Consider the following 22,718-nt stretch of genomic DNA (forward strand, 5'->3'; position numbering starts at 1 on the left):
TCGACCGTTTATAAATTCATTTGAAATATTATGCGCGGTAAACAAGAGTCCGCAAGTCTCTATTTTTGCACGCTTCATATGAAACGAGCAGATACTGCTGACTTTCGCCTATTACTCGCGGGAGAGTCTTGCACATGGAATTATCGCAACACTCGTCGTGATGCTGAGATCATCACGTGCGACCGGTAGGTATCTCGTACCTCGGCCAGGCTCTTCCATGTCCACCGGCTTCCGAGCATCGCCAATGATCTTGCGCCGTAGCCATTATGCATGTCATTATCGATAATTTACTGCGTTTTCACCACGAGCTGCGACTCGTCGTACGAGCGAGCAAGTGAGCACCCGCTGCCGTTCGTGCATACCGCTCGTAAAAGTTCTCGGAATTACCGACGCAGATAATAATTGCATTCCACGGCGGTGGTGAACGATTAAAGAGAATTCGAGCGTGGATTCCTTCGATCTTCCCCCTGCATCACGTGTCGACTTTCGCCCAATCGAGGATTAATGCCGCCGCATGATTGGGAAATCGCGCGGAACAGTCGTAAGATGTGCAGAGCCGAAGTGCCTAGCACATTTCTGTAATAATTGATTCTCCGAATTTAAAGGATGATTAAAATTGATTTTTTCCCTAGAGAATGAATGGTAGCATTTATAATATTAGGCTTCTCAATCAAATGGTTTCACGTACAAATATTTAATAAAAATACCTACATATAAAATGCTAAAAGAGAAAACAAAAAATTTGTTAGAAACTTTTTTTTGAGAAAACACCGTTGAAAACTAATAATTTGTAGAATAGCAGGATTTGATGCAATTATATGCAGATTAACTAATAATAAATTACAAAAATAAATTAGATACTAGTGGAATAAGAATGAAATTCTACAGTGAAAGGACCCAAAAATCGAGTCCCGACAGCGCAGAGTCATAATTTGACATACACAGAACGGTGCGATTGTTATTCACAGAGATAAGCAAGTCCCAATTTCGCAAAAATGATGATTACTACCTTTTTCTTCCATTGAATAGTCGAGCAGAATGGGAGCCGTAATTGAACACGTAACGAACAGTGATTCCGACGAGAGGCCGGAGCGAGGGAAGTTCTGCTATCGAGCCTGCGGGCGACCCGCATCAAAGGACTTAAGCCAGCAGGGAGGATGAGAACGCGCGTGTAGGCGGATGGAATGGCAGGCGGAGAACAAACGGGAGGAAGTTCCTCCTCGACCCCGCTGAGAACATCGTAAGACGACTCGTTTCGTTTAAGACTCTTGGATTCAGGGCGAGGTAGCATCCTCGTTTCCTCGCAACAACGACAGTTTCGCAACGCGGACGCCGCGCCGGTTGCGTAATGCGCGCAGTGTTGCTCGAGACGGTCCCAGGGCCCTCGATAAGCGTCGCCGATGGAATGCGCTCTTTGGATGCACCTTATGCAGTATTCATACCGGGTACCGCGCTTAATGGGACGAGATAAGAAGCCGAGAACGGAGCCGTTCGTTCCGGTCTTGGAACCGACCACGTCCTTCCACGCGATTCCTCGACGCGAAGCTTCGATCGGTTGCGATTTGCAATGCGACTTCGTACATTGCGAGCCGATCCGCTTCGTGTAGCAGTACGGCCGATCGGCTCTTCCCTCGTTTAAGCGCGATATCACCCTTTATACGCCACTTTACACGTCGAGTGCCTCGCCCTTCCGTCAATTACTATCGATTTTTCTTTTAACAGAACCTTTGAGAAAGTAATACAGCGATATAAAAATAAAGATAGTCATTCATGAAGTACAAGGAATCGAGTGTAAGTAATTCTTGCGCTAAAGAGCATTGACACATCAAGTATAGTCAATCTAAAAAGAAAATGTATCGTTAATATGAAATACAAGTTATTTTGAGATTACACATTCAGTTAAGAACCCATATTCAGAATTCAAATGCTAAGATGCTTTAAGATGCTTTACAAACGGAAGAGAGAGAGAGAGAGAGAGAGAGAGAGAGAGAAATGGCATGATGTCTTGCCATGTATATAGAACATTCTTAAAGCCAAAATTACATTTGGCAGCGTTCAGAATGATGTAACGTACAACCTACAACTTGCTCTGAACGAGAATGGTTGATGTAAGATCTAAGTTACTTTAATATGCACCACGTAAACTTGGCTCGATACAGCTGGAAAAATCCGAGCTTGGATTTCTGATTCGTCACGATACGCGCGTATTTTCATTCGTGGTGATGTACATTTTCATTCGTGGTAAGATACGACTATGCATATGGTAACTCGTCGCAGCTTAAAAATAAATCTGCTGCATCTTTCGCTTGATCTTTTCCCTGCTATTCTGTCCGCCACTCGCCGTGATTTTTATCTTCTCACAACTCTGTGCCGTTTTTAAATTACAGAGATTTGCATCAATTCTTTATAACTTGGAGTTACCGCAAAATAATAAGTAAAGTAATTATAATTCTCTTCCCAAGAAACATATTTATGAAAATGAATCTAAAATTATTAATTATTGATCGTTATTATTAGTTTTTTATTTTGTCCTATGATAAAAATGGATTCTATGAGTCATAAAATGCAACGTTTCTTATCGTTACTCTTATCAACCTTCATAATCATTAAAACGCGCGCGCATCAATTAATGTATCAATGATTACTCATCCCTTGTCCTCCTTTTATTACTTGAGTTTCATAGTTATAGAGAGAGAACGAGAGAGAGAAATATGAGAATAAAAATAAATAATATGTCTTTCGTTTTGTTACATATCATGTTACGTATCATGCTTTAACATTAACGTATTTTAAACCGTCTTCTATTTTGCAACTTTCACTTATTTACAACAATCTGTTTGCGAGGACAACAATAACGATCAGCCATCGTTACATGACTTTTGACGTTACTCCAAATTGTATTAAGTTTCATAATTCTTGGAACTCGAAACGCTCGAGATCTCGCCACGAAATTTTACGCGAAACGGCAACTTGATTAACGTTTCCATGAAGATTAAGACATAAAGATACATGCGGTCTATTTCGCATATCTAATATCGCACTATAACTGTAGTTTCGAGAAAGTAACGGTATTAAACATTATCGAGATTGACAACGTATACTTAAATCAATCGCAGTTCAAATCTTTGAATTCTTGTATTATAAGTAGCTTCACTCGGCGATACCTTTCGCGAATTCTGCTTCTGTCGATATCTCTAAGAATGTATTTTATAATAAAAAAATACCATTCTCTCTTCAGAATTCGTACAGACTCTTTTAGTTTTCGTCGAATTTTACTAAAGTCCAATTTTGATTTTGATGGCAGTTCTCTGTCTCGGACAAATCGACCAAACTCGTTTGGACACGGACATTGTAACAAGTTCCTTCATAGTTGGTGATCAAAGTATGCGAATGCTAGTATGCTCGGTTAGAAAATTAGTGGAAGCATTTGCTTGAAACTCTTGGCACGACGATTGCCCTATCGTGCCAAGAATGTACGACCTCTGAGCATCCGGTGACCCTATGTCAGCAGCGATTAAGCTTCGGAACTTTTTAGAAATCCGATTTTATTTCCATAATCTGTTCTTTTCAAATTCCCACAATATCTATATTTCTTCAATCAGAATCCCCGTTTATCAGATTTCCTGTTATTAAGTCAGATATCTCAGGGATAAAATTGCAGTGAGAAAACGTGAGAAGTTTATAAAATATGTAGCTTCTTTCACATTTCGACACACATCGACTAAATTATTCGATTTAGTTAGGTAGACTTTCTCGTTGTTACAATTTATTGAAGGAGATTTAGACTTTCGATTTCATGTCTTATAATTTAATTGAATAATTAATGTATATCTAGCATAAAGCGCAGTAATTTTTAAGATATAACGTTCGCATCAAACACTGTCATGTCCGGTAAAATTGCAAGCAGAATTTGACCTACGGCACAAATGGTAGGATCGATTCCATGATACCATCGAAAGGCACGGGTTTATTTTTAAACGAGGCTCTCACTAATGCGCTTGAGCAGAGGTGCGCTATTCAAAACATCTCAAGAAACAGAAAAATATTATCTTTCGTGACCAACAAGGAAGAAAGAGATAAAAGAAAAACGAAGAACGTGCTGAAATTATTCCGCGAGGCTGAAAGCTAAAGTACCGTTGAGTAAAGAGACAGGATTGTTTAATTATAAAAGCATGCAAGCTTAACTTTGTGCTTTACGACTTTTACCGAGGAGAGTATACGGGAGATTATTCTGCAGTGAAAATAACCCGTAATAAAAGCGGTTTGTAACGAGGAACGTGTCCGAAGGGCTGGCTGGCTGCAGCACAGGCCGAAGTTTGCGCACCGCTGCGCCGGAGGAATCGCTGCAGTCACTACGGAGCGTGCTCAATTTCCCGTTGACCTATTTATAACACGTCTATCCGCGCCGGAGAAGCCACGGCATACTTCTCAAGGTCCCGGATGGCTCGGTAGACTTCTGGTGCTGATGGCAGAAGGCAGCAGAGCAACGCAGCCGTCGTCTGGTCGCATCTGCCAGCAACCACACGGACTGGCGAAATGCGCGAAATTGCAGGCCGCACCAAGTGAATGAACATCGCGGAACTGGGGCAGCTTTCTGGCCGCTCTTGGGCCGCACGTTCTCGCGCGCGACAGACGGATCGCGATGAACGTGTGCATAAATCTCTCCTCGGGACGGAAAACGTGGCAAAATCGCGCGCCCGACCACGAGAGCCCCGATCGATTCTTGCGGCGAAATTGCTGCACGACTCTATCTCGCATCAACAAGATCACTGCAAACGTTGATTCACCGTTACATTGATAGCCCGTAGGGTAGGAAGGTATAATTTGTTTACGTTCATACCGCATCCATGCGACATTTCCGCTTATTACACATTCTAATTGCTGTAATTCCCTTGTTACATGTGATGCGCTTGCGTTTGTTTCGCCTTGCTCTGTTCGTATGCCTGCTTGCAAGAATACGCGCAATTCCTGTTGATTGAAAGCAGTTTGAGAGCATTCTTTTAATTGCTACATGATATTCTCTATATAAGCGTGTATTATATTTAATATATTTCGATAATATGGAGAAGTTTCTCTACCTATTTATCTTTGTGGCGGTAGTAAGATTCGCTAAGAGCTTTTACGACAGCATCTCCTGTTAAAGTAGGTAATTTTTATGGACTTGGTGAAAGTCCTTGTGGAACTCTTCTATAATAAACAGATTCTTAGATAGATTATCAGGATAGCCTCTAAGGTACCTTCTTGTATCTGATTTATAATCAGATTTATCTTCGTGATAACATTTCCTGTTATGTCGGCTGATTTGCGCGAACATCATTTCTGCAGAAAATATTTTCACAGGAAGAAAGATAAAATATCAATCGATTATCTTATACTACATTTAACTATATTTTTCATGAATTCTAAAGGAAAGATAAAATTAATGAAAGATAATCCCTTCGATAATTACATGATCCTGTTCGCTGCGAATGAACACAATGATTTTTTACGCAAGCTGCCGTGACACTATTCTCGCGTCCTAACGTCTTCTGCATTCGCAAACATGTCATTTACGTATGGTATGCAATCATGAAACTTGATAGAAAATTGCCTTCTAGCAAAGTGTTACCTTGTTCGAATAACATATTTTCCAAAATTTTTCCAGTCATTAAAATAAAATTTGTTTATCACTTTGCTGTTTTTATCATATTAGTTTAGAACAATATATTATTGATTTGCCGATTAAAAACACTTTTCGTAATATTTTACGTTTTATCTAAAGATAACTATAAATAAGTTAATAAATGATAGATTTTTGTTATTGAGCTCTAACTTTATTAAATATTTCCTGTAACAATTTATTTTTTCGTTTCTATACGTATGATAAGAAATTAATCCTTTTTATTACATTAGCAACAGAACGTTGTTCGTTATGATTCACAATCAGCTGATTGCGATTTTCGTCTTCTCGCCAATGCCTGACAGAATTTAATGGCCTAAGGATCGAGGAAGAGGCGGATCTCAATGCGTGTATGGAGCGAAGGATTAATACAGTGAATGTTCTTGAGAAACTGTGACGAAAAACCGCCGATTGCTTCTTACTAACAAGTAACCATGTGATTATACCAATAGAATTAATTTCATGAGACTACACGTTCATGCTAGCGGGCAAGCGTATCTAATCTTCGGCGAGATATTAATCGGCGAAGATAAGAAAGCGCATTCCGCATAGCGAGATACAGACAGCGTTTCGAATTTGTGATTGTTTACGGACAACGAAGAATTATAAGGAAACACATGCCATCCGAGAAAACTTTCTAACGAGCTTCTAACGAGATCGACTCGAAGTCTGATAGCATCGTCGATAAGCTAGTAACATCGGTTGTCCTGATTCCTGCTATGTCGTTTGACGAAATAAAAGTAGCACGTATTACTTTAATTAATTTCCTAATAACATGCTTATTAGATACGAGGGAAATATGCGAACCTCGTGCGCAATACCATTCTTTGAAGTATGAAAATATTACTCCACACTAAATACTATAAGTGTATAAATGAAATCACAAAATATGGTTGTAAAATAGCGTCCCACTTCCGTCGTATTAAACTTTACATCTTGATTAAACTGCATGGATATTTTATTTAGAATTTAATGTTTTTCTAACTCTCGCTCAAGATCTAATCGCACCGAGCTACTCTATCGCCATAATATTTCTTTGGATCTTCTCGAAAAACTATAATATACTCTTTCATCGTAATCTTGTTTTAATCAAGTAGATTTTCTTACCTTATAGACCTCTGAGAAGAATCCAGCGCCGATATTCTCCATGTAAAAGTCGTCCAAACGGTTCAATGATGCGACTGCATGCCTGAGCGCTTGACATGATGCCCCAGTGCGCCTCTTCGAGCTCGAATCCTGGAACGCCTCGCCCGAGCATACCGTCAACCCGTGCACCGTGCCGCCTTCCATCATCTCTGTGGGTCTCCAAGGAGGATCACGACACTTCTCTTTAAGCTCCTTGTAACTCCTTGGAGAGGAAGACAGTTGCAACTCCGTGGGCAGATCCTGTGGTAGACAGGACGAGCAACTTTGCTGCAACGTGTCATTGCTGATCCTCGCCGTCCAGTCCTTGGACGGGGTCGAGGTGACAAAGTCACTGACGCAGGAATCGTCGCAGGCTGCGGTGGAGTTACTGGCGCCGTCCTTTACGTTAACTAGCCTCGGTATCTGCTTCTGATGCGCGTAAACGTCGCTCGCAGTTGGCACGTTAGACGCGCTACTCGATGTCATGGAATGACCCGTGCATGCGTCCACTAAAAGATCCTCGTCGCTGGACCTGTTCCTATCCGACGGTGGCGGCTGGTGGATTGTCTCGGAAGACTTCGCGGAAGACAACTTGGTGGCGGCCGTATTCGAAGCGGCGTTTCCCTGAGAGCACTTGGACTGTTGCTCGTTGCACGTCATTCTGCCCATTGCTGCCTGATGCTCGCGGCTGGCGGCGACAATCCTTTTTGCGGATCCTCTCGCCGAGTCTTTAACTGTTCCAGTGTACGTCTCGACGCCTCCCGCAACCGAAGCGGATTGCGGCCTCCGCGATCTACCGACGCCGATCTTCAAGACGTTCGGACTATTCTGACCCGACTGGCACTTCTGCCTGGTATTCACATGTGATGTTTCTTTGGGCGAACATTTGCTCGGGATCTTGGAACAAGTGGTGGTGCAAGTCATCGGTGCATCGATCCTGCAGAGTTTAGGAAGCTCTATTGCAACGGATGGAACGTCCGTTAAAACGGCGAGTGGCTGCAAAGAATTGCATGGCGCTTCGAAGACCACCGACGTGGTATCATCAGCGTTGTTCTTCGTCGGTCGCCAGGGTCTTGCCTTGTCGTCGGCGTCTACCGTCGGTGTTTCTTCCACCGAGAAGCAGGGCAGACACGACGCCGTTGTGCTCGCCGTCGTCGGCCGGACGCATGACTTGGCCGCGTCACCGTTGTTGGTCGGCGGACCCGGCGTATTCGACGGCGGCACCTTTCCGAACATCTTCGCCGTTATCGCGACGAGGTGGTCGCGCAGACTGATGCGTAACAGCAGCGGCGGCTGCTGTGTGTGTGCCGCATTACACGCGGCCGGCTCGACGATACGCCTCTGGACGGTCGTCGTCACGGCGTCGTTTTGCTATACTCCGCGGTGAGTGGAGAGAAGCGAATACGAACGTAGGGATACTGGAGGCGGCTGGCCGGTCCGCAAATAAGCACGGAGACGACACCGCGATACTTCGAACGATATCGAGCGGCGATACAACTGCAATGCTCGTCGATGCGGCAACACGTCTTTGAACGCAGTCCGGATTGGTGTAACATATAGTCAACGAATCGCATCCGCAAAATCTGATCGATAAATGTGGTCGGAGAGCGACGTTCTGGCGGAAGAACAAAATTGATCCTCCTCTGTTCCCTTGTAATTCGGGTTGCCTTTGGAGATAGTACTGGTCTGACGAAGCAAAATTCGAAAAGGAAGTCCTTTGTCGGTCCTTCCGGTTCACCAAGAACGTTAAAGCTCACGGAAGACGTCGAGATCTCGAAGCAAAGTGACGGCGAATCGCAGCAATGTATTGTATGCTCCTGATACAACGTGGAAGACACTCGTCCTCAACGAACAGCGATTGGAAGGCGAAGGAAGAACGAAGAAGCAAGTCTGCTATCAATGCAACTTTGTATCCCTTTTGGCAGTGGCGTCGCGCATAGGAATCACAGTCGATTGGTCACGAGCAGGCTTTATCCTTGGAGTCGCGCAACGCGGTCCGGAATAACGTTACAGCTTCGAAGCTCAATGTAGGAAGAACGTGGTACCGAAACTTGGCACGATTCTCTCCTCGTTGCCGGCGGATGTCTCCTCGTGGGTTGATTCGCGGATCTTCCTGAAATAAAATTACGCCGAGCGTATAATTGGCGACTGCCAAAAATTCCGACAGACATTGACGTAACAAGAAGGACATTTATCAGATGTTCTTGAACGGAAAATATTTCGAAGATATCTTTGCAGAGGTATATTTTGAACGTCTATTATATGTGCAATAGACATTAAAAACAAAAATTGAGGAGAAATTGATATAATTTAAATAACAGTTTCGTTGCCACGCACGATCATTCATCATATGTAATGATAGCTTAACCATTTGGACCCTTCTAATCTGTTTCCGGTGCATCATGAATGAGAACATAAAGTAGGGCGGGTTTTTTGACTGCCATATGGCATTACTTCTCAGTTTATACTTTTATATGGAGATAATTTGTTTATTATAACTCTCATGTGTATGTTAATCTAATTTTGCATATTTGATATAAATGCTGCTTAGATTTTCTAGCTTTAACAGAATTGAATATTAAATCACTAAAGATTTATTTTATTATATTGCATATTGAATCCTAGATTACATTACTCACAGATATAACAAATCTATTTGTCAAGCAGAGATTTTCTATTAAATTTGATTAATAGGAAAAACATGTTTTACTGTGGCACGAAATGTACCGTGTCTGACCTCTGAAATGTTAACGGGTTCCGATCGTTTTGACACTAACAACGTGGAACGACAGAATCTATAAAAGCTGTAAATCACAAATAATTGGAATCGATTTTCCGGAATCGATTTGTGCAGTTCGATAATCATTTTCGCACGCAACGAGCATCGTGCTGATTGGTCGCAGAGCCGTCAGTAGCGAGGTTTTCTCCGTCTTTTCACCGGAGCATCACAAATTTAACGGAGAAATCGCAAGTAACGGGAAAAGCAAATCATAAATGTGCGGATGTGTCGTTTATTATAAAAACACGTCGCAGCAGTTCGCAGCGATAACAAGCGGAATATGTCAACTTTTTGCGCATTAAAAGAAATGAATGCTCTTGTATCGATGGTACTTTGGAAATGCGTATGTGTATGTGCGTATGAAACAGCTATTAAATTAAATTTATAAATTTAATTTATCACTGCACGTTTCTTGAAGATTTATTGATTCTCTAAGAATATAAATCAAAATTAAAGATAATAGATCGACTATAGAGTAAAATCTCGCAGCAAGTTTACTAGAGTTTACCAGAGTTGATCTTGTAGCAATGCATTAACTGCCACGTTTAGTTCATAGCAGTAGGAACTTTCTTTTCTTTTTTGCGCTCATATGCATCAGTGGTGTTGCGGTTGGGTCTGTTTTTGCGTATATACGCACTAGAAGGATGAAGGATCCAGACGATTCTACATCGAAATATATTCCACATGAAAATAATTCCAAATAAATCCAAAGAATCACACCATTAAGACAAATTATATACAATTATGTACATTTTCTCAAAGATTATTTATATCTAAATAAATAAAATAAATTTTTAAGACTTATAGAATTCTCCCTCTTGATAGAACTTTTGACAAATATGACAATGTATGTTTGTCGCCAATAACTAAGATAAATTTTTCTTCCAGCGAAATTTAATCGAATACTGCCACGGATACCACAAACGCACTGTGCATGCATCTACATAATATTATCATACTATTACACTGTTATTTGTCGTCTATGAAAAACGATGAATTAGAAAGTTTTGTAGCACCTTTATCTGACAACCAAAGTCAATTCCGCGCAAAGCGCTTACTTGTCGAGTGCTCGATAAGCTCGAATGCGCCACATTTGCGTGACGCGTTTTACCGCATTGTCAGATATGCGATTACGGCATGTATACAGTTCACGTATACACATAAAGCACCTCATCCACGTGATGCGACGCTCGTATCGACTTTGCAAATGCTCGGTGAATGAATCGTACAGCCTGCAGCCGTTTTTTTTTAGGACGCAAGTTGAAAGACATACAGTAATTTGCAAGTAATATCGCTACGAGAGCAGTGCTTACGCAACTCGGTAAACAGTAGTGAGCAACGAAAATGTCTAGTGGCTTCAGCAGACCGTCAGTTTTAATTAACGTTATACCACAAAATGACGAGTTCTTGGATGATGGACAACTACACGCAGACGTCGCAGACGAGACACAATCAAATAGCTAAGTATAGTATCGCTAATTATCGTTGAGCAGTTTTGTGTGGCTTCTTTGCTTCGCATCTTTTAACTTTGTCTCGTGACATTGCATAATTGCATAATTATACAATTAGTGTAAATAAATGTATGACCAGTATTTGCGTGTTATTTTTATGCTTTATATAAGAAATGCGATTCGCGCAATTTGCGCTAATGGAATGTTAGCGTCAGCGACGTCTTCATGGTCTGTTTACAATTTCGTTGCGCTATCTGTCGAAAATCGTTCTCTCGTGTAGATATGTTCTCTCACAAAATACGTGTATTATGAAACCCGCACGACGTGCACAACAAATATGAACCGTTATTTACGATTTAAGATTTTTCTTCAACGGAAATATCCGGGCACTAATAATACCTGTGTGACAAGCGATTGGAACTAATGTGAAGCTTCAGGATAGATGAAACAATATCCTGCCACGATAAACTGTCCAACTACACTTCACTTGGTTTGCACAGATCAGTCAGGTAGATGCGTCAAGTATCGCACAAAACGTCAACGACGCTGGCAACACTGGCATTAATTAACTAATGGATTTACCGTCCATTTTCTTTAATAGAGCTTCATATGCTTCTCTCTCTTTTCTGCAACTCGAAATACTATCACATTCCTGTTCCGATCTAATTGTCGAAAGAAAGAGGAGTAACGTCGCAGATCTCGAAGAAAGTTCGAGACTCGACGGACCAATGGTACTTACGGCGCATCGGGTTTCGGCTGGACGTCGTCGTCGTCGTCGTCACGCACGGCGTCGTCGCGCTCGGAGCGGCTTCCGATATCCCGGCTGCCGTTGACGGCTCGCCTGCTCGCTCGCGCGGCAGCGCCGCGTGGACAGCGTCGCCTCGTCGCCGCTCGTGACGCCCGGATGCTTCTGGCCGACCTTGAACCACGTGAGGAGGAATTCGGGCCCGCGGCCCTCACCGGGCACCGCTTCGCGTTTTCGCGGACCGATCGCGTCGACCGGACGCGTGGACGAGTCGACGGACGTCGACGCTGCTCGTGTCTTCGCTCACGCGTGTTGTCATATGACGTCGCTCGTCATCCCTCGCGAAGCGACGCGAGGCAGGCTCGCTGACGCCGTTGCGTCAGTGCGACGCGCGCGAGTCGTGCATCGGAGCGTTTTCTCGCGGCGACGATCCGGGACGGGTCGTCGACACCGGTCGCGATGCTTGACGCTTCGGATGAACGGACAGACGGACAGACAGGGGTAGCACTCCACCGTACGAATTTCCCAGTCGCTGCTGCGTTTAAATCGCCGCCGGCGCGAGTCGGTTTTGCGACACGACACACCTGCGTGCACGCAACTCCGCACACTGGCCGTCACACCGCTCGCCTCATGCGCGATTCGCTTTTGCGCGCACAAACTTGCTCGGCGATCGCAACGCTTGACGCGCGACTTCCCCGACGTAAACGCAACTTCCCGCAACGAGCACCCGCACACTCACTGACAACACCAGACGGCAGCCATTACGAGAGTGAGTCGCCGCGGCGAACGCGCCAACGCCACCGCTCGGCGATAGCCCAAGTTGCGGACTTGCGGCCGTTCTCCCACTCGCGGCTGCCTTCACTCCACGCCGTTTCGCGACGATCGATCGATCGATGGGCGGTGGGGGCGCGCCAGTTTCAAACGTGCTCACTAGAGAGATGTGAAAGTGTTTTTGCGCGAGTCGTGTAATACTTTTCGTACATGCGTTGACATGTTACGGGAGGAAGACAGAAAATTTGCAAAATGGATTTTGAAGTAATGCTAATTAATTTTGAAGTAAAGCAATATTTAAATTACAGATATTCAAATAAGTATAACTGTATCTAAATATTTCAAATTGTCAACCCTGTATTCAAATTTACTTAAATTATTGAAACATAGGTTTTACTAATTTATAATTTTAATACAAATGAAGAAAAACTATTAATATTCTATCTTTTATGTAGAATACAATAACAAGAAATAAAAGGAGAAAAAAGATTCTTAAATAGTAAAACCAATCTCTGTCCTCATTGATTGAAGATTTCATCTCATCGAGTTAATTTAGGTCAGCGTCTTTCGATTCGCCTGCTTTTCATGCAACAAACCGATGACTCTGCCAAATCATTCTCGCATTTCATGCGTGACAACGGCAATGTTACGGAAGGATACGACGTGGGAATAGGATTAGAGAGAAATTGTATCACTCTCTCGTGACTTTGAGTCGCAAATGAGAGTCGTTTCACGGCGCGCACGGAGTAATTTATGGAGAATTTCTATTTCGTCCCGGTCGCTACGGGACGGCCTTGTCTGTACTCCAGGGAACAAGTAGTCTCTTTATAAGACGAGATGAAAGTGTGAGAATCTTCATATGCATACAAGCAAGCCCCTTTCACCGTCCGAGACGCTAATCGTCGCTCGGTCGATGCCGCTGTTGCAGCTGCAGTCGCCTAGAAAGAACCTTGGGGAAAAATTAATTCCCCTAAGCCACATGCTAAAAAAGAAATAGAAACTCAAATAGGATTTCTTATTACAAATAAATTGTTTATGATAGTTGTATAATAAATAAGGTTTTGATACTTCATATTTTGTAAGGAAAAAACATTAACTTTCAAAGGATCTAGTTACTTTAGTAGTATCTTAGTTTATTACTCTGCTTCTTATGGATCTAGGAACACATCCATGAGAACCATCCATGTTGCTATCTGGAATTCCTTTGTCCATGCTGCTTCTTAACCTATCTGTTTAACCGTGTTCATCGTGGCACGTGTATGTTTGAATATATTGTCATTCTAGAAAAATTATAATTGTGAAGTAATTATTTGTGCAACTAGTGAAGATGGCGAAGTTTCACAGTAAGTTTATTAAATTATTGAAAACTATTAAAATATATTAAATCTTGAAGATCTTATGGATTTTGTAGAAGAATAAAACCGTGTTGGTTAGATTTATTCCACTGAAATTATTTGCTCGGACGAATATTTAATGTTAAGCTGTTAAATACCATGTAAATGCTATAATTAAACTTTTTTTATTTGTAAAACTTTTATATTAATGCTATTTATATGACTTGATGTGAAAATATTTGTTATCTATTTAAACGTAATTTTCTATTGTGTATAGAAAAACAAAGCAAACGGATGCCAGCACGAAAAAGATATAAAATTGAGAAAAAAGTCCGCGCGCATAATCGGAAAATGAAAAAGCAGGCAAAGGAGCAATCCAAAAGTGAGTTAATATTTTAGATATTCAAATATATATATATATGCTGTTGTATTTTTAATCGATCGCTAAAAAGCTTTATTTGCATTCAGAAAAGAAACCCAAGATGATACAAGTACCAAACGAATGTCCGTTCAAAGAAGATATATTGAACGAAATAGAGGCAATGAGGAAACACAAGGAGGAGGAAAAACGTAAGCAGAAAGAGGCCGCACGAGAAAGAAAACGTGAGGAACTGGCCAAAGGTGGTCTCGAAGGATTGGTTAATGAAGCTACAAATAAGCAGTCAACTTATAAGCCAATGGAAGTGGACTCTGCTCAAACTAAAAATACTGCTACTAAAGAAGAAAATTCATTGAAGACATATTTTAAAGAATTCAAAAAGGTCCTTGATGCAGCTGACGTCATTCTCGAGATTGTTGATGCTCGTGATCCATTGGGAACGCGGTGTAAAGAGGTCAGTTTTAAAAGCTTTACGTGCATGTAATTAGTTTCTTAGTAATTATTATTTTGATACAGGTAGAGGAAGCAGTCAGATCTGCAAAGGGAGATAAGAGATTGGTACTAGTGTTGAACAAAGCGGATCTAGTGCCCCGAGAAAATTTAGACCAATGGTTAAAATATCTGAGGGCCAGTTTACCAGCTGTCGCATTTAAATCGTCTACGCAGAGCCAAGCAAGGCGATTAGGTAGACGGAAGCTAGGAAAAAGAACAGAGTCCATGATACAAAGCAACACTTGCTTCGGTGCCGAATTGGTCTTGTCGTTGCTGGGAAATTATTGTAGGAATAGCAGTAAGATAAAGACGAGTATTACAGTGGGAGTCGTGGGCCTTCCAAACGTAGGAAAATCTAGCGTTATTAATTCTTTAAAACGCAGTAAGGCGTGCAACGTGGGAAACGTACCAGGTAGCGCACTTGTGATACAAGTTATTAATTATTCCCTCCCCCGCGCGAGTCTCTTTAATTCACGGCTTGCTTGTTTTCAGGAGTAACGAAAACGATGCAACCTGTTCAGTTAGACTCGAAAATAAAATTGTTAGATTCTCCCGGTATAGTGTTTGCCAGTTCGAACGAGTCCGATGAGACGTCTGTAACCCTGAAAAACGCAGTGAGAATTGAATCGCTCAAAGATCCCTTCACGCCGGCGACTACAGTTTTAAAGAGGATCTCACGACAACAGATAATGGATTTATACGATATGCAAGAGTTTTCGACACCGGATGAATTTTTCGCAATGAAAGCAACGAGAATGGGAAAATTTAGGAAGGGTGGAGTGCCCGACACGCTTGCCGCTGCGCGTAGTATTCTTGAAGATTGGAACTCCGGAAAGATCAGGTGTGTAAATTGGTATTTTACAATTGATGAATGTTGTTTTTTAATGTAATGTAAAAAAAACAAGAAATGTAAAAATATATTTCTTGTTATTTTAGATATTATACGGTACCACCTGAACAACCTGCGTGTCACATCTCTTCCGAAATCGTTAATGAAATGGCTAAGGAATTCGATCTCGAAAGTTTCGCCGCGGAAGAAAGAATGATGCTCGACAATTTCGTGACGGAATCCGCGAGTAATCCAACCGTCGCAAATCCTCTACTGATCGATAGTACGGGGCCTGTCACAGCTATGGAGATTGAAATGCAAAAAGAAGCGGTAAGGATGCAAATATATGTATGAAATCCTTTGGAAACGCGGTTCGTTTATTTCGTATAATGGGCTGATCGATATCCATCAATACGCAGGAGTACAAAGTGCAGAAGAAATTAAAGAAAAAATTACAAGAGACGAAGAAGGAAGTGCCTGCCGAGAGGAAGAAAAAGGTCGATCCACTTTTCGAGATTGAAGGCAACCAAAATCTGGGTAAACTCATGAAACTTCAATTAAAGAAGGAAAAGAAGCAACGAGCGAGAAGAGGTATAAAAAAGAAACACTTTAATAAAATATATTCGATAAATACAATGATATTATAATTAAAAGTTTTCAAATATCGTATTGTTAATTTCCAGAAAAAGCTGCTATCAAGCTGGCAGGAGAGCTTGAAAACATCAACTTTGGTACCGACGATTACGATTTCAAGACGGATTTTACACCTGCATAAGATATTAACATTCATCATCTATATTATAAATTTAAGCACGGATGTATATACGCGGTATATATATATTACTCAATTTGATGATGTGCGTACATGTATTATGTACGTATGTGTGTGTAAAAGTAACGTAAGTTACAAATAATAAAGATTTATTTGTTTCAACACAAAATGCATTAGCTATTTTCTTATGTAATACATCGTTATATTCTCGAAAATATTCTTGATTTAAAAGCATGTGATACAATAAATCGATATTTTTCTTATTACGACGATAAGCGAAAAAGCCCATGCAAAGAATTATCAGATTCTTAGTAATAACTTTCTAGAGAAATAAATTGCCTGTTAAATGTTTTATCGTTCTGCTCTGACATCGTAACCCAAGCTCTCGGATAACTGTATCTATGTGTACATGTGTGCGAGTATTTATCTTTACTTTATCATATTCAAAAATTCTTATCAAGTTCGTTTGCATCTGTTTACATTACGTCACTTGTACCAATTATAGATATTCAAGAAAAGAGTAGACTGAACGCTGTGCCCAAATGCAAACATTAATGATCAGTATTCAGTTTCTAACAATAATTATTGATAATTACAAACATAGCCAGTAATTAAAATTACTACTAAAACATATTTTAATCTTGTTCTTAATAATATTAACATGAATTGTGAGATTAACTGGCAATGTTTGCACAATAGGGCTTGAGAATGAGTATTCTTCACACACTTTATCTTCAATTCAAGAATCATAAAACATTAATAACATACATCTACATATACACATTTGACGCAAGTGCTAGAATGAATCAGCGAAAAGTGACTAGCTAATTAGATACAAATAATAAAAAAATCTAATGCATTAAATCATTATGTTATCCATATAATAGTTTCTTACATACATGTTTTACGTATTGAAATAAGATGACTTCAATGTAACAAATATTACTTATTAACTTATATCCCAGAAAGATTCCTTTTAACGAAACATTTGTTTTAAAGAATTCCTTTTAATTTTAATTATTATTATAATTACTGCATATTTAAAGCAAAGAACGAAAGAGAAATGCAAAAAATAAAAGAAGAGAAAATTCAGAACTGTTTGTTCGATTGCAAATAGAAAAGGTCTTTTTGCGGAACATATCGTTTACGTAACATGTTAGTTTTGCACAATATATTGATTGTACAATGATACGGATAACATAATATAGGTAAAGTAAAATGATAACGTTCACAAATATACACGTGAGATACGAAACTCCTAGTTATTAATTCAGAGCTAATCTAGCTTATTACGTCACATGAACGAACAAATAGAAAGCAAATAAGGGAGAAACGCGAGCATCTTGCTGCTTGATCATATCTAGTTAGACATGGCTCTAACTAGATATAGAAACGTACATATGCTCAGATATTACAAAGTGCAAAAGAATAAACGGACATGACAAGCTGAATTATAAATACGATGCGATAAACGATGATGTTCACATAGGCGTGGATACTAGTTGCATACTCTAATAAAGTAGCAAAGGAAAATGGGTATTTCTTCTGTAATTATTCTCCAAATTTCTGCATTAAAAAGAGTATTATTTATTATTATTTATTTTTCATTCGTTATACCTATATACCTGCGAAAGTAATCGAATCGCAAAAAGACAGAGTCCATCAAACCGCACACAAACTCCCCATATATTTCTTTTTTGTCTTCAAAACTGATTTATAGTTAATTATATAATTGCTGTATATTTTAGACTAAAATATATACTTTCGCAAAAGCGATATATTTTAATAAGAATTAAGGAATAAAAGAGACATTTTATTATATATTTGCGTACATGTGTTAAATATATTACACATGATAAATACTTGATAATGTTACTTCATAAAAGTATAATAACAACTGCATATAGTATTCTGACACATTGCATGCTGATAAAGAATAGATAAACTCTTTCAGCTACATTAATTACTTGCAGTACAAATTAATATGAGTTAACTGTTATAGCAATGCGAAATTTATTCATTAGTAGATATTTATTATTAGAGATTATTATTTATATAATAATAATAATATATATATATATATGAGACAGGGTTTATACTATTCGACGATTTACGTAACGCAAATCATTCGGTTTATATTTAAAATGCTATCTTCAAAATATACATTAAATTTGTTGGATAACTTATAAAATAAAGATATAATTATAATAATTGCAATCTTAAAAGTACACAGTGATTATAACAAGATTAAATTTTATTAAGAGTCAAATAGGCGCATAAAATTACAATTTTATTTTTTGTTATTACTTTATTTATATTTCTCTCTCTGTTATTATTATTGTATCTTTTTAATATTTAACATTTAAAACATCATATTATACGTTATTTTCCTTTTCTTTTCACGTCTTTCTTTAAATAATATTTTCCTAAAATGGTAGTTACTAGTTAGTTGCGGTGTAGTATCATGTCCACACACTGTTTTCTCCAGATAAAACGCTGTAATCAGAGAATTGCATGATGAAAAAAGCTTATGTATGAACGAGATAAGTAGGAAACGTGAACATGTATTTAGTATTATGACAGCGTAGTGACGACTACATCCTTCATTCGTGGATAGTTAAACGATGATAATGCTCAAACCGATAGTATAGCCAGCGCATTCGATCGAGTATAGTCAAGTGAATTACATATTGACATCGTTGCGTAACTTATGTTGAGAACATTTCGCATCCGTGGCGTTTGGTCTATGTGCCAAACGACACGTTCATACACGCAGAAGACGAGCAACGAGACAGAGGCAAGCATGGAAAGCATCAAGAAAAAGATGGAGAAAATTCCACGTATCAAGCCACTAGGCCAACCACCCAAAGTTTGGGAACAAATCGAAAAGAAAACTAAAGATGGGAAATCATTGAAATTCACGATTCAAGAAATTCCCGAGGATAGGCATGAGGATGCGCTTCAACATATGTGCACCTACTTCCTGGCTGAGGAACCGACTTGCAAGTGTCACAGTAAGTTTCATCTTTTTATCTCAGATGTCCCAAAAACGGTTAGCTTCATTGTCAACGTCTCGAATAAAATTCGTCTACAATTTCGTAAAAAGTTATTTTTTCAAATGGCGTTCTATTATATTTAAATTATTATTCGATGGTATTGAAGATCTATCTCTCCACGCAAGCTCAGAATTTTGTTATTTTATTAATCTTTTTTGTACAGATTCTAAAAACGATCCTGCATTTGTAAAAGATATGAGCACGGTATGGCGTATGATATTTGCGGAAGGCATAGCTGTAGCAGCCTTCACTGATAATCCCGATGGCGGGAAACCTATAATCGCTGGTATGAATGCTCTGGGAATTAGTTTCAAAGATCATGATATTCTCGCAGATTTCCCAGTAAGTTCTTAATTGTTTCCAAAAACATTTTAATTATGATACTTTGGGTTATCACATTTCTTCACCTCGCAGGAATTCTATTATAATATATAATAATTATGCAATAACAATAAAAGAATCAGACACTATCAATTTTTTCTCTTAATGTCTATTTAATGTCTTAGAGATTTTTAGGTTGTATGAACAATACTAGATGTTACATCATTGCATCGTATGATTGTATAATTAAGTCGTTATTCATAATTACAGTTTACCTCACAGAATTGCAAAAATACATTCGACATCATGTCCGATGCAACCAAACTAGCATATGATCACTATAAAACAGACAAATATTTAGCTGCTATTGGACTCAGCGTAGCACCTAAATATCGAGGATATGGATTAGGAACACATATTTTAAAAATCAGGTATATATATCTCTTTTATTGATAAAGTTATATAAGAGATAAGTCGAGTCTTGATATATACAGTGCCCCGAATATGTAACTTGTTAACAGCATATTCGAGCATCTCGAGATCATTTGGAACCGCGGAAATCTAAAACGTCGATGCTATATAATAGTTTTTAAATGAAAAGTGTTTAAAGATTAGATTACATATAACATCATTTAAAGTTTGCGATGATCTCAAGAATATTTTAATTATCGGTGATGAGTATGGAACATCCTGTATATTCAAAATTCCTACAGAAAAAAACGAATTAGCTTTTTTTAAGCTTGTAATTTAAAAAAATTGTACTTTAATTTGCTATCCATAATTGACATCCATTCACGTAATTAAATCCATAATTAATATAATATTTAATTATGTTAATTATGTTAATTATGTGTTAATTAATATATTTTCATGCTAATTAAGTTTTAATGTTTATAATTTACTTTGCGTGATTTAATTCTCAATTTAGGGAACATGTTGGCCGCGAGTACAAAATCCCAGCAACGGTCACAGTGTTCACATCAATATTTTCGCAAAACAATGCGGCGAAGGCGGGATTTGAGGAGCTGACGGAGAGAAAGTTTGTCGATCTAGTGGACAAAAATGGAAAAGAATATTTCCCTGGAATTGAATCAAAAACATTCAAGATTATGGGAAGGAAACTTCCTTAATGCGTCTTCATGCATGCAGCAATGCATAAGAATCACACGTATCGTGTAATCATCCAATCTGGAGCAATTCTTATATTTTTTACTGTAAACTGTTAAACGTTTATATGTCCTATTATACTATATGCTGAATGATAATATACACCAAATAATAACACGAGCAATCCTTTTCGAAATTTTATGAGTATAATATCGAGCGTATCAGGATCAGTTTTTTATTGACTTTATTGATTATTATCTCGCATTGAAATGCGAGAGTGCATACTTTCGTTCTAATAAAGAACAGCGTGCGAAGCATTCGGAATATGTGGTTGTTACAAAATTTCAATGACATACCTCCGTGCGTAAAATGCGGGCTATACATGGTTGTTACGCTGCCACGGCGTCGGAACATGCTTCGAAATTTGTGATAATACCATGTCAGTGTCGCATGGTTAAAATTTTATGGTCGCTGCCTGCGGACGACGTACTGAATTTTGAAAGGAAAGGAGATCTAATCTGGAAACCTGTATGGCATATGGTCCCCTTGGAAGTAATCAATATCGGATCATTAATTGCATTAAATTTATTGCAAGGAAAATCACAATTGAATCATTGTCAGTGAACATTCTCTGCATCATGTTAATCACATGTAAAAATAATTGTGCATTTATATAATAACTTGTTTAGAAAATAACTGGGATATATAAAGTAAAAGATAGCTATGATTTTAGTTTCTAAATTATAACTTTTTGAATATTTTCCAATGATTTCTTTTTTCCAAATGTGTTTAAGTGCTATCTGTTTTATTATACAATAGATTACAAAGCAAAAGGTACGCACACGAAAATAATGAATAACTGCACTATTGTAATAAAAGCAATGGTCAAGTGACATTTTATCACATTGCACTTGATTGCTTAACGAATTGCGACTGACGCATAGATTCGCTGAACTAAAAGCATGTGAGGTTCATCAAACAATGAAACAGTTATAAAGTGGAATATGGACCCCAATCGATATTCCATTGAAGTTATATCGAGAACTTTGTGCAAAATTTAGTAATGCTATAGTCGCATGAGATCGAGGAAAAAATCAGTTTGCTTTGTATTGCGACTTGATATTAAATCGGCCAATCAATTTCGAAACTGTTAAATAAGTGCAATCACGAAAGGTCAATTATGATTTTCCATTATCTTCTATTTTATTTTTTGAAATTGGATATAGGATCAAGTATTAGTTTCGCTCGTTGCGCTGGACAATAATTAGCAACTGTAAATGTAGTAGCAAATTATGAAATGTATTGGATTCGTATTATGCTGATCCAAATTGCAAAAGCAATGCTTTATGTATATTTAAGCATTTGTTCCGGGAATACTGAACTCAAATAGGTCGCAAGAATTATCGTTGGTAATCCGCAAAGTTAATTAACGCTCAATGAGATGACATGAGATTTCACGATACCGAATACGATTGAAATTGATTACAACGGATCGAAATTGACCGCAATTAAAGCAAACCGATCGGAATTGAGGAAATAACGACAAGCTCAATAAAATCCAACCACTTGTTGGAGCAACAAGTATATATTTATTCAGGATTGGTAAATATGCTGATACAAGTGTATTTAATAATCTTCGCTAAATACTTTCATCAGATTACAAATGCGACAAATGCATGTTTCATTTTAAGATTTTAGATAAGATGAGCTTCAGGTTTATACATCAAGATACAGAATTTCTGATTTTCTAAATATCTTTTTCTTTTTTTCCTATACACATTTACCTGTTTTTTATGTTTTTTGTTTTACTATTGCCATTTAACAATCAACTATATCAATTGTATCATTTTGAATAAAAAATGCTAATTTTATGAATTGTGTAAATAATATTTTAAATA

General features: G+C 38.7%; 3 protein-coding genes and 1 long non-coding RNA gene across 5 annotated transcripts in view; 2 read left to right on the plus strand and 2 right to left on the minus strand.

Moving 5' to 3' along the window:
- The window catches only part of LOC105285828, a 33,487-nt gene extending 19,867 nt beyond the window's left edge, over positions 1 to 13,620 (minus strand). Inside the window, exons 1-2 of one of the 2 annotated variants that reach the window (XM_011350333.3) lie at positions 11,754 to 13,620; positions 6,767 to 8,897 (exon numbers count right to left, since the gene is read on the minus strand). In XM_011350333.3, coding sequence (XP_011348635.1) covers positions 6,767 to 8,020 — 1,254 coding nt within the window. In that variant the 5' untranslated portion in view covers positions 8,021 to 8,897; positions 11,754 to 13,620. Of the gene's footprint in view, positions 1 to 6,766; positions 8,898 to 11,413 lie in introns of both variants that reach the window. The other variant, XM_011350332.3, reaches the window with a different exon arrangement.
- A 131-nt stretch (positions 13,621 to 13,751) lies between these two features.
- LOC105285829 (guanine nucleotide-binding protein-like 3 homolog) lies at positions 13,752 to 16,505 on the plus strand. The gene is made up of 8 exons (XM_011350335.3): positions 13,752 to 13,873; positions 14,142 to 14,246; positions 14,333 to 14,697; positions 14,760 to 15,147; positions 15,228 to 15,576; positions 15,672 to 15,894; positions 15,984 to 16,155; positions 16,248 to 16,505. Exons 1-8 carry the CDS (start codon positions 13,858 to 13,860, stop codon positions 16,337 to 16,339), a joined length of 1,710 nt encoding a protein of 569 aa, XP_011348637.2. The 5' UTR covers positions 13,752 to 13,857; the 3' UTR covers positions 16,340 to 16,505.
- A 2,476-nt stretch (positions 16,506 to 18,981) lies between these two features.
- On the plus strand, positions 18,982 to 22,680 carry LOC105285830. The gene is made up of 4 exons (XM_011350336.3): positions 18,982 to 19,350; positions 19,556 to 19,734; positions 19,984 to 20,144; positions 20,642 to 22,680. Exons 1-4 carry the CDS (start codon positions 19,047 to 19,049, stop codon positions 20,841 to 20,843), a joined length of 846 nt encoding a protein of 281 aa, XP_011348638.1. The 5' UTR covers positions 18,982 to 19,046; the 3' UTR covers positions 20,844 to 22,680.
- On the minus strand, positions 20,142 to 20,707 carry LOC109611392. Its single transcript, XR_002193769.1, has 2 exons — positions 20,616 to 20,707; positions 20,142 to 20,420 (listed from the first exon to the last, which is right to left on the minus strand). It is a non-coding gene; the product is annotated as an uncharacterized LOC109611392 (long non-coding RNA).
- Positions 22,681 to 22,718: the final 38 nt, after the last annotated feature.

Source organism: Ooceraea biroi, chromosome 8, assembly GCF_003672135.1.
Source record: "Ooceraea biroi isolate clonal line C1 chromosome 8, Obir_v5.4, whole genome shotgun sequence".
Taxonomy (NCBI): Eukaryota; Metazoa; Arthropoda; class Insecta; order Hymenoptera; family Formicidae; genus Ooceraea; species Ooceraea biroi.